General features: G+C 44.6%; 2 protein-coding genes across 3 annotated transcripts in view; both read right to left on the reverse strand.

Moving 5' to 3' along the window:
- Positions 1-11,505, reverse strand: part of smurf2 (SMAD specific E3 ubiquitin protein ligase 2) — a 45,172-nt gene extending 33,667 nt beyond the window's left edge. Inside the window, exons 1-2 of one of the 2 annotated variants that reach the window (XM_076752649.1) lie at positions 11,379-11,505; positions 11,114-11,214 (exon numbers count right to left, since the gene is read on the reverse strand). In XM_076752649.1, coding sequence (XP_076608764.1) covers positions 11,114-11,165 — 52 coding nt within the window. In that variant the 5' untranslated portion in view covers positions 11,166-11,214; positions 11,379-11,505. Of the gene's footprint in view, positions 1-11,113 lie in introns of both variants that reach the window. The other variant, XM_076752648.1, reaches the window with a different exon arrangement.
- Positions 11,506-12,977: 1,472 nt separating this feature from the next.
- On the reverse strand, positions 12,978-16,216 carry kpna2 (karyopherin alpha 2 (RAG cohort 1, importin alpha 1)). Its single transcript, XM_076752650.1, has 11 exons — positions 16,151-16,216; positions 15,806-15,918; positions 15,569-15,709; positions 15,229-15,317; positions 14,852-15,120; positions 14,654-14,748; positions 14,209-14,472; positions 13,789-14,022; positions 13,502-13,684; positions 13,252-13,401; positions 12,978-13,140 (listed from the first exon to the last, which is right to left on the reverse strand). The coding sequence occupies exons 2-11, from the start codon at positions 15,860-15,862 to the stop codon at positions 13,051-13,053; spliced, it is 1,572 nt and encodes a 523-aa protein (XP_076608765.1). The 5' UTR covers positions 15,863-15,918; positions 16,151-16,216; the 3' UTR covers positions 12,978-13,050.
- Positions 16,217-16,622: the final 406 nt, after the last annotated feature.

The following is a 16,622-nucleotide window of genomic DNA, read 5'->3' on the forward strand; positions in this document are numbered from 1 at the left end:
GCATTCAAAGACATGCTCCATCTCCTTCTCACACGTGTCCTGAGTGAGAGGGGGAAAGAACAAACTTGTCAACTATTGAGGAGTGGAGAGGGAACCGGCAGTGAAACTCATGGTCACTGTGACGTGCCTCAAATACCGCAAAGCAAACACAGACCATGCAGATTTGCACGACTCCTGTTACACACTGGAGTAAGAGGACGTCTGAGGACATCTGCTGCACCAAATGACTGTGACCAGAAGCATAAAACAAAGGTGGAATTAGAGGAAAGAAAAGACACGAGGCATAAAATATCCCCCATGGCTTCTCTTCATAAAAGGCCATGACGAAGAGAAGCCACACTGTGCATCATTACTGGATATCATCGCACTTGGCACCTGCTGGATAAGTGATGACAGATCTCATGAAACACATTGACACGCTCAGAGGAAGCACAGGTCTGCTCAGCGAGGTGGCATTATATATAAACGATGCTCTGCGGTTAGAGAATGAGGCAGCATCGAAGCGCAGACATCATTACACACTGTTAATATCTGGGCAACCAACCAGGATAAATAACTGGCAAGCAAGTCAACTTTTGTTTTGGGTGCCATGATGCAGAACGCTGGCAGCTGTGATGGAGGACTGTAACTACAGTGACAATTGCCGTGCAACAATAACAAACACTGAACGGACCGACAGACAGACGGGTCATGACTGAGAATATTCAGAAGCAAACATTGTTAGAGCTGCAACGATTCGACACTTCAACTTATGATGGAGTCATTTTTTAGGAAAAGTTACCAAAGTTCTCCTATTCCAGCTTCTTTAATGTGAATATTTGCCAACTAATTTGGAAACTAATAAACATTTCACACTATTTTCTGACATTTTATAAACAAAACAATAAATAACTCTGAACAAAAGTAATGGGCAGATTAACTGCCAATGAAAATAATAGTGAAACACAACAGACTGGTCTCACCCGCTCAGAGAACAACCTGTGGGAAACACTGCTGTTGAACTATTTGCTTTCTGACCAAACCAGTCTTTAAACAAAGGCAAAAGCTGTTTATACAAAGATGCACAACTGTAACAAATACACCAACCGAGGCAAGTGAAAGCTCATCTTCCTCTGCGAAATCCTGTTTGACTACATGGGGAAGCTCACCACACACATCCACACACGTGAGAGGAAAGAGGCTGGCAACATTCTTAGTGTGAGAACATTTCATCCGTCTCACGTCACCTTTTCCCTCCATGATACAGTCCACTGTAATTGCATAATAGACTAGTCCACCCCGACTATTTTCGGCTTCAAATAGTGGGAAACCATGCCACAATGGCAATTTTTAGTGGCATTCCTGTTACCCCTGCATAGTACATCACTCTGTCTTTCCACTCTGTGTGATACAACGTGCCTAACGGAGAGTCATCCAGGCAAGTAAAGTCTTCCACAGTACCTTCACCGCTGCTGCTAAGTGAGAAGTCAGAGCAGTGAGCAAATCAGAGCGCGGCGCAGCTCGGGCTTCTGCAAGCTTGCACTACTGTTGGCTGGGACCCCGAGTTGAATTCAACGGCTGCACGGCTCTCCTAGCTTCTTGGCTTCTTCGCCCCCTCTGATGTAATGGAGGAGAGCAGAGGAGAGGCCTGGAGCGAGCTGCAGTGCAGAGGGTGGATAGCACCAACCTGTTTAACAGAAGTTGAGGACCACCACACAGTGCTGTGTTAAATGCCAGAAATGCTGCGTTGCTTCTTCACTTTGTCCCCCTCCCAACCCCTAAAATCTTGGGGAGTTTTAGTTTCTAAGAATGATTTCACAACTTCAGCGGGAAGCAGTGTTACATCATTACCAACCAGCCGTATTTTTCCTTTTATGTCGCGTACCTTGCCAATGAATGAGTTGGACTGAGAGGACCCTCGGCCACTCTAGAGAGTCAGGACACTAATCATGTCGTAATCATCGATGAAAGCACAGCACAGCCATCTGCTACTATGTCTTGAGCTGCAACTAACCAGCATTTACATTTCTGATTCATCGGCAGATTATTCTTTCAGTTCACTGATCCATTTCAATATGAAATCACAAGAGCAGGTACAATCAACAACAACAACAACAACAACAACAGACAACAACTGTTTATAGAACTGAGACAATTCAGCAATGAAGTCTCATAGTAATCCGATCCGATTGATAATACTGACAAAAATGGTCTGGTTACATTGGCAATGGTCCCCACAATCAAATCCAGTAAAATATTGGTGGCTAATTTACAGCCCACATACAGTAATCTGTAGGCATCTATTTGCAAAACGAATACTGATGTGGAAATGAAGACTTTTGATTTCAGTGCGTTCAAACTTCTATTACTCAATGCCTGTAGCACTTACAAGTGTTTTTTACTGCCAGGAATAAAAACTTCAGCATGGCCATTCAAAAGAGATCAAAGCCATGCATGTGCTCCAAATGGTTCAAGCTTTCAATTTACTTTGTGTATGCTTTGGATTGGTGTTTAGACTTCTTTTACAGGAATGGGATGGGTTTAAACTCATCTAATAATCAAAATACTTCATCTAATCCATCCACAGTTCCCTCCTGGGAGATGTGACGTGTTCGTCCTCAGCTAACTGTCAACATGAGCTAGGCCTGCTGTCTCACTGAGATGCAGTGGTGGTCTCTGGATCAAAAGCTGTGACCAAACGCTGCTTTGTGCAGGTGCATACCATAAACAGCTTTTACTATGTGCTGCAAGTCATGACTCCATCAGATGACACGTGTCTACAGGACATGTGTCATCATGTCTGACCCACATTTAGTTGTGCTTCGATGAAATCATTTCTCAGAGCTCAGGTTGTCAAATGAAACCAAATCTTCTGCCAAGTTCTTTTTTTTTTTTTCTTTTTTTTTTTTAAGGAATGCAGTTAGACAATTACAGTTATCAAAACTGTGGAATTTCAGGAAATGCTGCATTAACATGCAAAAACCTTTCAAAGGTAAAAATATGGACCTTAAACACAAGCTTTCAGACTGAGTAAAGAAATGCGCCGCTGATGTGTGGAGAATGCTTCATGTGACCATCACAAGCCTAAGCTGAGTTTCTTAATTTATCCAAAACCCAAACAATAATTTCATTCAGTCGTGGGAAACCGAGTAACATCCGGGCTGGCTTACATAAAATTCATCTTCACTGGAGCACTCTTTTACCCTTAAGCTCAGGACAGTAAATTAGCACATCAGGTGCTTGTAATAACAAGGTTCGGAGGAGTAAATACTGGGCTACATCTCTGAACATTCCCAACATGACTGACTACAGTTTCAGTAGCATCTGCCTGAGAGCTGAATCATCAGGCATTTGGCACTCCCTGTTTTGTGATGTGAAGGCTAGTTTCATAATGAATTTCCTGCGAATCAAACCGCGAAGCTTACCAAGCAGACTGAGTCAGTCTCAGGAGTCATCAAGAATAAACGATGGATAAGGACTAACCATGGGCCTCTATACGTATTTAGGTTTCTTGGAGGGTAAGAGCGTCAGAACTTCCAGTACTGAAATATCACATTTGCTTCTCTGTGCAGTCAGACTTTTTTTTTTTAACGACAGGAATCCTGTGGTGTATTTGTTCAACTTTGGCAGAGGTGCCATTTGAAACGTGATCCGGTGCGAATATAAACATCTCTCCCCTGGTCACGTCTCCTCAGAGGACTGAAGGGGTTCAAACGTCAGGCTGAAGCACGGACAGACGTCTCCAGTCAGCTGTTGGCGTCTTGCGGCTTTTGCACTGGACTAACCCCCCACCTCCACCCTCCAGCCCATAACACTGGAGACTTGAGTGGACCCTACCCCCCTGCCGCCAATGTGCTTGAGGTTAGTCAGAGTTAATCGTATCAACCCGTGTCCATCCAGGTTTAAAGCAGGGCCGGCACGTTGAGAAATTATTCTCAGGTTACCCTCCTCCATCAGACAGCTGGCCAGGAACGCTCTGACCACCCTGTCGCCACGTCTGCTTCCAGGGAAACCGAAACGACCCGATGCATGTGTGGATGTTTATCAGGGCTAATGAGACTTTGTGCAAACGTGCTGAGTGATCTCACCTGGGCGCACTGCTGAGCGATGACAATAATCACAGACATCACTACAAACAAACGAAGACAGAGCCAAGCTTCATGCCACAGCTCCAATCACAGATAGAAAGTGGAACATGAAGAAGAGACCTTCCACATCCAAAAGGCCTTAACCAGTATAATTAAATTAATTAATAAAAGAAAATGGCTCTGTAGTACCAGCACGCCATTGTGAACTAGGAATGGCTGTCGTGGGGAACCACCACACTTTTCTCTCTTGCCAGCACAAAATCCAGAGATGTAGTCAGACGGTTAATGAATGTGAGATAATGAGACTTTACTAAGGCAGCTGTATGAGTTTTCACAATAAACACATGGCAAAGTGCTGCTTTGTTCCCTGTTCTATTCCTCTCAGGAGCTAAAAGGGCTGAAAAGCCACCTACAAAGCAAGACCTTTCTCCACTTTTGACAAAGGTGTCAAAGTCTAGAATTGAAAAACTTGCAGTTCCTGCTCTCCCTCTGCCATGCATTGTCAGAACTGTGGCACTGTCTGGTTCTCCAATGTAGTTCTGTCAACTGTCAACTGTGACAGAAACAGCTTAACAGCCGTGGGAATCGAGCAAAAGCATGACACAACTATGAGAAAAAAAATATTACTGGTCACATGCAATCATGGACAGACTGAAAGACCGTTCACACGACGGCCCACGCCACTGATTTACTGTCACAACGGATAGTCAGTATTAAAAACGTGTCAAAATCAATGCAGCAGCAGATATTATCTTTTTTACTTTGCACATTCTTCTTCCTTGTCAAAAACTGTCGCATATATTACCCATAATTCAACACAACTAGTGGCAGTTCTGGCTGACATTCAAGTGTGTTATGCTAGTAGCAGCTAAAGCCCCAATTGATGACAGTTAATCAGATTTCTCACAGCTTCCTCTGCAGCCGCAAAATGCTTTATACAACTTTTTTCCGCATATGCAGTAAGACTGCCAAACACCTGTAAACAGACTTTAATGTGTAAAAACAGCGGAGTTCCCCTTCAAATCTGTTTTATTGCATCCCATACTGCCAGCACAGCATCCATCAAAATTATCACAAAAAGCCAGTTTTCTTCATATTATGCAACTCTACAAAGCCTGACATGACTTAATGTGTTAATGGTCGTCACAATTCATTTTCCAAAGCATCAATGACAGTGACAAACAATGGGCAGCACAGGGCTCAGCTAATCAATAAAATAAGCCAGACTGAAACATGCCTGATGCCGTGCACATTCCTCTTCAGTACAGACCGTCTGCAGAAAACTAAGGTCACCTAAAGTCAAACAGGATTCTTCACAGACATTGGATATGCATGCAGCCGTCTCTGATAAAAAAAATACCCTCAAGTGGAGTTTCTAACTTCAAAGAGAGCACTAGTTTGGGAAATAAGAAATACTGGGGCGAGGGCCGTGGGAGGGACGGCATGGAGAACAGCCAGGCAGGAACGATAGGAGGAGAGCCTGCGGACGAGAATGGTTGAGTTCTCACTGGAGCGCCCCTCCCTCACACTCACTGCTAATCCAGTTCTGACCCATTAACCACCACAGCCAGGTTAACAGGACAGACCTTTGAAGAAGGCCTTTCCCAAATCACCCAGGAGGATTAGCACTTCTCCAAGGCCAAAGAGACACTCTCTGCACTCTTCCCCTCTGACAGGACTGCAGGAGGCACACGACCAGCGCGAGCTTGCAATGTGGCACAGTGTATAGATCCTGAGCTGAGACGTACAGTCATACGACTCATCCTGACTGAACACTCCGCACTAATTTAAATTCTTTATGAACTGTAATTTCCTATGGCCTCCAGCATACTGACTGCATAAGTCATAAAAATGGAAATAGAAGAGGACACGTTCAAGCGCACTTCCAGAGCAGGGAAAGAAATGATCCACCATGTGAGTATTAAATAAGCCAGAGGATGAGTCGTGGCTCAGTCGGTATAGCTGATATGTGTTGGATACCAGGCAGTCTGGAGAACAGAGATGCAGATGTTCTGGTGCGTGCAGCTGATTGTAAGCATCAGTTCCTGAATGGATTCCCTCTCATTGGATAAATGCAGTATGTGCTAAGGCACGTCCCATGAACTCGCAATGACACGGATAAACTCTCTATTGACCACCATGTAATAAGAGAGGTGACAACATGAGTAATTTAAAATGATATAAAGCAAGAATTACCAAAAAACTAAAACTGCACTGCAGTCGTTTCTATCCTTTTCTTTTTTCCCCCAAAAATGTGCGCTCACAGCCCTCTCAGATGAACTCAAGTACCCTTTATCAACACCACCATTCATCATTTGAAGTGATTTCAAAATGGGCATTATTCAACAGTATTAACAACATAAAAGTGCATATTGTTACTCATTTTTCACATAACTGAACAGTCAGAGTTTTGGTTCTATCGTTCTACCAACTATTATTCATAAGTTTTAACTAACTAATTCAACTATTTATCAATACTTATATCTATCCGGTGTTTAAACTTAACTTCTTACTTTCTAACTAGTTTTCGACTGTAATTACAATTTTCTTTTTTTTTTTTCTCTTCATTATTATTTGAGCTCCAATCTTTCCATGTGCCCCTTGGCAACTGCAGAAATTCCCCCTCGGGTACAAGTAGCCCTGGCTGGGAATCACTACTGCAAGACAGTCAAGCATAAACAGAGACCATGGTCGGTAATTTTCTCTGTTCTTTCAAGCTCCAAATGAAACAGGGTGTGTGGATACAGGAAAATATTATCTGTTGTCAATGTTACAAAGCAGCCACTCTGAAGCGCTGCTGCTCTACTCTGCAGGAAGAGCCAATCTCCCCAAACCACACATGCCGCCCACTAATCAAACCCATGGCACGCTGTTATAATACAGTGACAGGACAGAGCTGTAAGCGATATAACCAACACACAAGACGCCTAATGTCCTGCTGAGTAATAGCAATTCTTCTCTTTATTATTACAGGGGAACCTCAGAAGGGGGTTTCTGGACTGTTCTGCTCCCCACCTGTCAGGGGTGACGTTTGGACAAGTGTTCGGGTCTGGGGAGCACTTCCTCTCTGAGAAGCTGCCCACTCTCTCCCCCTGCTACATCTGGTCTCCTCCGGGCCGTTTCTGGCGGCGGTTGAGGGTAGAGCAACCGCAGAAGGCTTTGTCCTCATTGAAGAGCAGCTGAACCAACAGGAAAGCCAACCCCGGCCAGTCAATTAATTGATGGAACAATTTAAAATTATGGGAGGCTCTCAGCAGGGGGAAGGAAAATGTTTACAAATGATGTGCAATAATTACTCATTACGTTCCCTTATTGATTCCCCAACCCCTACTTTCTTTTTTTCTGAGATTTTGGTGCCATTATGTTTGTTTTCTTTCACATCTCGTTAAGCAAAATGTGGACATGTTTGCTAAAGAACGCATGTCCATGATGGTCCAGTAGATTCAACAGTTCACCACATGCAGCTAATCACTGTGTATTTACAACGTATCCTGTCTGAACACCCAGATGAACCCAAATCACTTCCATACAGTCACTCTGTAAAAATGGCTCTGACTGAGACCACATGAATGGATCAAGCGCCGCTCAGACCACATTAAAAACGGTCTTCATCATCAAGCCCTGTGCCTCCACAGCCCCATCTGTGCCCAGCTGTGGGGGTTTCTTCTTCAATTATCCAACATCCAAAGACCCTTGTCTGTAGACTACAGTCAGGCCATGCTGTACTGAAAAAGCGAGGACTTGCATTAAAAAGGAGGGACCTCAGCCTTTCACTCAAAGCCACACAGTGAGCCAGTGTGAAACCCCAAGGCCTTTGTTGCATCTTCAAAATAAGTCTGTTTCATTCTCAAGCAGCATCTGTGTCCATTCAGCTGTCAATCATCTTAACAGGGGAAAGGAGCCGGGAAAATTTGCAACTACTTCATCAAAAATAACAGCGCTGGCACTTCTATTACGTGAATCGGCTACAGTGCCATCAAATCCTGATCATTTGCAACAGCGGCTCATTAAAAGCAAAGAAACACACACAACTACCTACAGAGAGGCTGACTGAAGACTGAAAGAGGATCAGCGAGTGTGGAGGAAGCTCAGTTAGTAAGGGTGGGAGTGAAATATGCTTTGGACTCGGTCTGAGGGGGAAGAGGCTTACAGTCGGAAAGAACAGGAGTGACTCAGAGAGGAAGAGGTGGGAATGCGAATGGAGAATTCTAGGGAATCCCACTGAGATAGCTCTCTTCGCTAGTCTGCGCCGCGCCAAAGAATTCAGATGAGCAAACCATATGCTTAACAAGTCACATGTAAACTCCTACTTAAGACAAAAATGGCAATAAACGTCAAGAATCTGAATCGGATGAAAAAATCAAACAAACGTCAGTTCATTTACTATTCTGCTGCACATCGTTCTGGAGAGAAGATTTATTCAGGGAAAAGACAGAACATCGTTGACTCTTACTTACTCTTTAGGTTTGATTTCTCTTCAGTGTGACAGATAGCTTGTGATTCACAGCTCGTGACAGACTGAAGGGATGCTTCTCTTTTCTGCATAGTCTCAATCATACTGGAGGGAACTCTGTGACTTGGCATTCAGCAACGCGTCATCAAATTTATGGTTGCATGGAAAGTGGTGCAAATTATACCACAAGCTACGTCTGCATGACAGAATTTCAGAATGATCAGACAAAGCAACAAGCCGTGCCTTAATGATGTAATTTATGACTCGGTGGATCATGCGTGTCATGCCATTAGCTGTGTTTGTGTGTCACATAATTTAGGAGTGATCAGCTGTAGAGTATAATGGAAACCTGTCCCGTGTAGTCAAGGGGCAATTCTCACCCCAAGTGTTAGTTTTAGCAGCTTGCTTGCCATATTTTTCCAGTTTAATAGCTGGCAAACATCTGCAACATCTGGTTCAAATGGACAGGGGGGTTGTCAGCAAGGAGAGACGCCTACAGCACAAACAGCTACAGGCCTGTTTAAATGCAGCAACTCATCATTCGCGGCCTGCCTGGAAACGAATTCATCTGCAGCTATGTGTCTAAAAATCAACTGGACTACAGATGACAGCATGCAGCTACAATGTCGCAATGACGCTCGCTAGGCCCATTACTCCCTATGCAGCAATTTAATCAGCCTCGTATACACAGCTGTGCAGTGCTAAACAAAGATGCATGTAATGACAGTGTGTAGCGTAGCCTCTCTGCTTGGGCTTTACCAAGCCAGACGGCCACCTGCCTACAGAGCTTCCTCTCCTGCTCTGAGCGCTGCTTTGCACCGCTCTCCATGCTCAAGACCAAATGAAAAGGGTATGCTCAAGCTCAGCTTTGGGACAGGGCTGACCATGTGGATGACATGGCGCAACATTACATAATTCAGAAAGAAATTTGCCCCGAGAAGTGACTGCTGGTGGCACTGAAATAAAGCCACTGAAAAAACCGACAGACCTGCCGTGCAGTTGTTGGATGAGCACATTTGATGGAGTGATGTTCTCTAAGAGGGGTGGTTTTCAGTCTGGAGGGGTGCACAGTGTTACTCAGCATCAAGAGGAGAGGTGGTCTGTGAGGTTCTGGTCTCAACCCCCCCCCAATACAGTGGACTTGTATTCTTAGCATTCCACTAGGAGACCACTGCAGCCCATCTCAACCCGCAGTGACAAACTAATGGACTCTAGATTTCAAAATGAAAGCTGTGTATAAAAATTTCTTGTGGCGACATGTCTCTGAGGGACATCCCTGAATGCTAAAACAGGTACGAGTGTATGAGGAGAAGACCAACAACCTGTTTGTCCACCATGCCTCCATCATCCCTCGCTCATGACAAACCCAACTGAAACTGTCACAACAATTCAAATATTCAAAAGCAAAATGCTGTTTGTGAGGCAGTTTTGCGTAAAGCTCCTCTCATCCTGCAGTGAAGGCTGACTGACTGTAAGAGCTTGATGTCCTTGGCCATCTTGCATCTCCAGCTCATTTAAACCCATCTCATTGTGATCCCTCGCTGTTGTCTCCACTTAGTCCTATCAGAGGCAGCACCAGCTTAAATATTGAATTTGGACTCCGTCCTGACAGAAAAGACCGCCATGGAATTTGATTCAGGTCAGACGCTGGACGTGCATCAAAAGGGGGCAGCTGTCGGCCACTTCTCCCAGTCAAAACAGTGTGCTCTCATGTAAACCCTTTTTGCTGTTTGTGTTGAAAAGGCACAAAGCAAACAGCTGAAGGAGACAGGGAGGGTGAAAGCCAAACAGCAAACTGCTCCGTCTAAAAGAGCCCCGGCTCCAAGCGTGGATCACGCTGTAAAAGTAGGCACTGCTCGCTGCTTCAGGCTGACCTTATAAAGGCTGCGGTTATAGAGCAGGAATACAGATTATGGTGACATGTTTGGGCAACAGTAACAATCAAAGGAGGCAGCTTTTTGTCAGCGGGCAGTTGTGGGACACTGCTCGCTGTCTGCGGACTCCTGCGACCCGCGGAGCCGCCTGTCATCTCAGCCGAGGCTTGTTCCTGCATAAAGGCTTGACTATAGCTAGCTGGCAGCCTGTCTTGCTAGGCTAACGTCAGCTAGCCAACTTTATGTGAACCTGTCTGTCAGCAGAGGAGTGTAGGTAGCACTCTCACTCTGCTAAATATTTAGAAATACTAAGCAGACATGTGAGATACCGTCCCCATTTTTGGTTTTATCAAGCGACAACCAGGTCAATGGCAGAGCGACACAATTCATAGCTACGATACTACGGGACCCGTGTTATGGCTGGTGCTGGTTACTGGCGACAATCACAAGGTTGAGACTATTTCCAAGAACAATTATATCCATATTCAGTGTTATCTACAGGTCGGTGTGTCAGTTTCCCCATATTACCTAACACTGTAAAAACAATTAATATTTAAAATGTACTGTAGGTGGTAATAAAACGTGGAAATCACGGGTGAAAGAACCGGCGGTAAGCCAACTCCATGGCCCATGGGAACTGTTCCCATCCAGCAAATACACCGAGCCTTCCTGTGTGTGGGGATACACATACTTGGGGATTTAAAAGCATTGCTAGATACCTGTTAATCGCAGCTTCACGGGGCCATTCCGCCGAACTCCTTGGTTAGACATCTCCTCTTGGTCCCAGCCTTCACTGCCCGTGGCAAAAATGTGTGGTTAACTGTAGAAAATAAACAAGGTTTATCAGCCCCCAGTTTTAGACAATAATGGAGTCAAGGCATTGTGGCCCGGATGTGAACTGAACTGCCATAGCGGTCGCTCACAAATGCGAAAAATCAAGAAAAAGGAAAAAAGAAGTGTAGCGCTGCTGCAAAGTGCATTTACTAGAAATGACTTCGCCCTGGCGAGACGTGCAAACGACTGCGCTGTAGCACGGCGTTTGTCTTCACATCTTCGGAAGGAGCCGCTGCCTCGGACCGGGTCCTCCTCTCCGCTCGCCCAGAGTTGAACTGTTGCGCCTCCGGTGCGGATCCCGCTTCAGGAGGCTGCTGGTGGGAGCTGACCAGTGACGACAGCACACACTTCGGGGGAGTGAAACATGACTGTAACATGTGGCACGTCGCTGTAATTCACACACAGGTCTCAGTGTGTCCTCGGGCTGCCGATGAGCTTTTTGTACTTTGATGGCGTTAAATAAACACAGATACCTGTGTTTATGACAATTTTGGAGTTTTCTCCCGGGGCGTAGCCTCAACCTGTAGAACTCCTCCACCGCAATTATTTCATGGATGTCATCTGTCAAAGTGATGTGTGCTTGTATTAGTTTTGATATGAAGAAATTAAAGCATTACTAAGAACAGATCTTTTACACTGCGATTTGCTGACAAAGTAGTAAAAGTATTATTAACAATGGCTCCGTTTGATTCAAGTGCCCCGGTAAGAGACGACAGTGGACAAAGAGCCAGCCTGCACAAACACCAGGACTCTGAAACTGAAGCAGCTAAATGGAATTCAGCCCTCACCAATGACAAAGGATTACACAGGATTTTACAAATCTAGAAAGTTACTGTGTTATATCATGAATCTACCAGGAATATGCACTTTGAAAGTATGTGATTTTCAAAAATTGTGCGTTGCTGGATCATGTTGCATTGCAGCAAAATTTGAGCCAGGTTAAAGGAGTACCGTGACACTTTGGGAAACACACTTACTCGCTCTCTTGCTAATATTCAGAGATCAGCTACAGCCAACAGTCTGTAAGCTTAGCTTAGCATAAAGACCAGAGAGGGGAACCAACTAATGAAAAAATGCACCTGCCTGCACCTCTGGAGCACAGTGATTAACATGTTATATGTCATTTGTTTGACCTGTACAAAAAAAATATGGAATGGTAAAAACTAAACAGGGGGTTATGTAACATCAGACTATTCCTTTAAACGTTTTCTTTCAAGACAACCCTGTCAGTGTGGTCATTGGTATGACCCTTGGGTATATGACCTTATACCCACTGGAAGAGCCAGCTGAGGAGAGCTCAAGACAAATGCTGCTTCACGTTTGGCTCAATATATGCCTGTTAGAATTAATTTTGAAGAAGTGGTTTCAAGTAACAGAAGTAGTATTGGGACATGCATGCCACCACACTGACAGTGACTGGAGTCAAAATGCCAGTTTGGCTGAACAGCTTGCACTGATTGGCTAGTCACACAACAATTTATCGAGGCCAGAAGAAAATCGCAAGTTCAAGACACAAGCTGGCATTTATAGATATGCTACTGGAACCTACTCGTAATAAAAGGTAAATGCATGATTACCATCTGCAATACTACTGTGTAAGTCAACAGGCTACTTTAAGCCAAATTAAATACACTTGATGGTTGGGGAGAAAAAAAAAAATACACACATGATCCAACAACTTTATTTACAATCATGTTTTATCAGTTATGTTAAAACAGTATGTACAATACATACAAAAGAAGAGCCACAACTACATGAACAAGGGACAAACAGTAGCAACGACAGTACAGTACAGTTTAAAGTAGAGATACTAGAAAGTTATCTAGAAATTGAAAGTGCTCTGGTTTTCGCCGATTTGAAATGCATAACCGTCACTGGTTGCTTCTGGGGCCACACACTGCACTTCCTCCTCCTTTAGAGAGTGAAAGAAAAAAACAAAACAAAACATCAGGACCAGGAACAGTAAGACCAATCATGGGTATAAAAAGTTAATTTTAAATTAAGTGAAAAACCTTAAACTTACCACTTCAGAAAAGTATTTCTCAATCAGGTTGAGGGCCGCTTTGTAGACCATCTCGTTCTCATGAGCCTGCAGAGCCTCGATCTTGTCCAGTCCACCGCATTCTTCAACCATTAGACTCAGCTTGTCTGACTCTCCAATTTTATCCCCAGCCTGACAGGAAAACACATCAAGTGATAAATAACCGAACTTAACCAGATCTGGCAAAAGTGATAACACAAATCTCCATTTTCCCCCGTGACAATGCACTCACCATGAAAATGTTGGTAATGGCGTCCAAGATGACGAGGACAGTTTTGCTGTCCTTAGAGGACAACAGATTCAGAAGAGGCTCGATCACATTGGCTTGAACAAGGTAAACCACCTGCTGAATAGTGCCCCCGCTGGTGAAGTTTGTAACAGCCCACACAGCCTCCTTCTGAGTTTTGTAGTCACCCTGTAGAGAAAAGGGAAGGTAATGATGAGCTGCTGAAACAACCAGAGAAATGGCTAATGCAGCCTGTTGAAAGGAGCAAACAGGTAAAGCTGAGGAAAACTTACCCGCACAAGCATATCGACCATGTACGGAACGAGGCCTGAGTTGATGACCTCCTGGATTTGGGTGTCCTTCCCTGCTGTGATGTTGGACAGAGTCCAGGCTGCCTCCTTCTGAATGTTGGCTTTTTTGTGGCGCAGCAGCTGGGGGAACATTTTCAGGGCCCCAGCATCCAGTGCCGCCTGGGTTTGCTCATCTGTACCAGTCACAATGTTGCCGATGGCACGCAGCGCAGGGGTCTGAAGAAAGGCAGAGATGGGTCATTATACAACCTTGCGAACTAAAGCAGCTGCCTCAGGGTGATGGCACAATGCACCACACACACTACATGGGTTATGCACAGAGATGCTAAGAACCAACGATCACCATCATGTACACACTGGACTTAGAGAGAAAAACACCAATGAGTGAGACTTTATCCGTACCACGACAGACAGCTCATCAAAGCCAAGCAACTTCACCAGGCGATGAATTACGCCAGTTTGGACCACCACCTCAATGCGGTCATTAGCGCCGTCTGTCAGGTACGAGACAGCCCAACACGCGTCAGCCAACACCTCTAGGTCATCATAGTGCAGCAGACGAACGAGAGTCGGTAAGATCTGTTGGATGGCAGCCATAGGAGGGGAGGGATTCTTGTTGCGACAGAGGTTTGACAGCGTCCATGTGACATTTCTCAGGTAGCTGGTCTGCAAAGAAAATCAAGTGTAAGAGAAGAGCAGGCATTAGTTTGACATGGAGCAGCATTTGGTTGAGCGAGTGCACCCCCTAGGGGACAAAGAGAATGATTGGATTTGACCATGTCCAGAAAACTGCTCTCATGATGTGATTAGACATCATTAAAACAAAACAAAACAAAAAATCCCTTACATTGAATACAGACAGTTCAGGGACTGCCAGCAGACTGAGCAGAGGGGCCACAGCTCCATGCTTGATGACTCTGTCTCTGAGAGCTGATCCATCACCTAAACAGCAGAAACAATAATAAATATAAACACATAAACATGACATTTACTTCTAAACAAATAGTCTTGACCACACTTAAGAGAAAAATATCCTGTCAGTTACCAGCAATGTTTCCAAGGGCCCAGACCGCTTGCTCGCTGATGTGCTGGTGGGGGGATGTGATCAGGGCAATGAAGGCAGGAATGGCCCCGCCCTCAACAACAGCCGCTGTCTGATCAGATGTCCCAGAGGCAATGTTGGTCAGAGCCCAGGAAGCCTCAAACTGGAGTGGAGGACAGTTTATCATCCCCAGGAAGGCGACAAACTTGGGTATCAGCCCAGCGCTGATCATCTGGTCAATGGGAGGATGCTTGTCACGGGACAGCAGTTTCCTGCGATCAGGACAGTGCAGAGAAAGTGAGTCATTGTGGCAGTAATCAGTCACTCTGATTGTGTAGTAAAGCTTAAATGTATATTGTTCTTTAATGAACTGTTATTACCGTGCAGCCTGTGTCGCCTGGAGCTGGGACTCAGTATTACCGCTGTTCACTCCTGTGAGAATCTCTTCAACTGTCCACTGTCGGACGGCCTGCCAAGGGTCACAAAGGAAGCGGAGGACAGCATGAATTCAGTAACACTAAACAGTCTGATCAACATTGAGCTGAGAAAAAACCTTTTCACAAGTCTCAACCACATGTATTTGTGGTTAGATTATGTTGGTGTTGTCTTGTACAAGTGCTCATAAGTGTTCACCTCCTGCATATAAATTACATGTAAATCGTGCAACAACAAACGAGAGTAAACGCGTCTTCAGTTTAAATAGTGGATTTCAAGGCTTACCTGACAGTTCTGGCTTCTTTCCTGAAGAGGGGAAGTGGCCTCGTCAGGAAGCGCGGACACGTTCCTTCTTTTGAAGATCTGATCATCTTTCTTGGCCTTGCGGAGCTCCACGTTCACCTCCACTCTCCTGCGGCGAAGTTCCTGCATTTATGTGAAGTGAAGCAGAGCCACACGGTTATAACTGCAGCTCGTGGGTGAAGCTAATGAAAAAACGCAACTTGTTCCGAGTAAACTCACAGTGGCGTCTTTGCCTTTGTTCTTGAACTTGTTCAGACGTGCGACGTTCTCGGCCATTTTCAAGTGTCAGGGAAGTTGAGCAGCAGTAAAATGAAGTTTTTGTGGTGTTATTCCTGTGAACAAAGTTTTAAAAAAGTTAGTCGTTATAGCTTTGAACCGCCTCGTGACAGCAAGAGGAATGACAAACGTCAGGCTAAGTAGACCGTCGGGTTGCCATTAGAATACTCCTTTTGGCAGATAGCTTAAGTTGAAAATATAGTAAGCACCAGACAGAAACAATATGATTTTTGATAAAGACAATAGCATTCCTTTAAATATAAATAGATAGAGTTGACACGCGCTTACCTTGTTGCCTCGCAAAAACTTGTGGTACATGGAGTGCCGCACAGACCTTTAAATTACTGCAACAAAGCCTCCTGATTGGGCTGTTCGAGCAAAAGCATCCGGCCGTCTCCGTTCATTGGCCTGTTTAAAAAAATCACAGAGCACACAGGAAATGTCGTCCCTATAGGGTAGTATCGCGAGATCTCCGCGCGTGAATAACACATTTTCTAATCTGACTGTAGATCGGTTTCCTGCCGTCTTCATTGTTTTTCAGTTGTAGCATGAGAGACGTAAACTGTTCCTAGATCGGTGCATTTCGGTTCTAATGTGATTATATTTTAGAACAGAGCAAAAGGCAGGAGAAAACATATTTCACTTTCATGCCAATTTTGCAAGTAAGAAATGCAATATTACACCGGGTTTTTGACTGTTACCCTTGAAAGATTAGTTTTTGTTCATATTTTGTTGTTTTAGCAAATAAATGGACCTTTCT

Source organism: Chaetodon auriga, chromosome 16 (genome assembly GCF_051107435.1).
Source record: "Chaetodon auriga isolate fChaAug3 chromosome 16, fChaAug3.hap1, whole genome shotgun sequence".
In the NCBI taxonomy this organism is placed as follows: Eukaryota; Metazoa; Chordata; class Actinopteri; order Chaetodontiformes; family Chaetodontidae; genus Chaetodon; species Chaetodon auriga.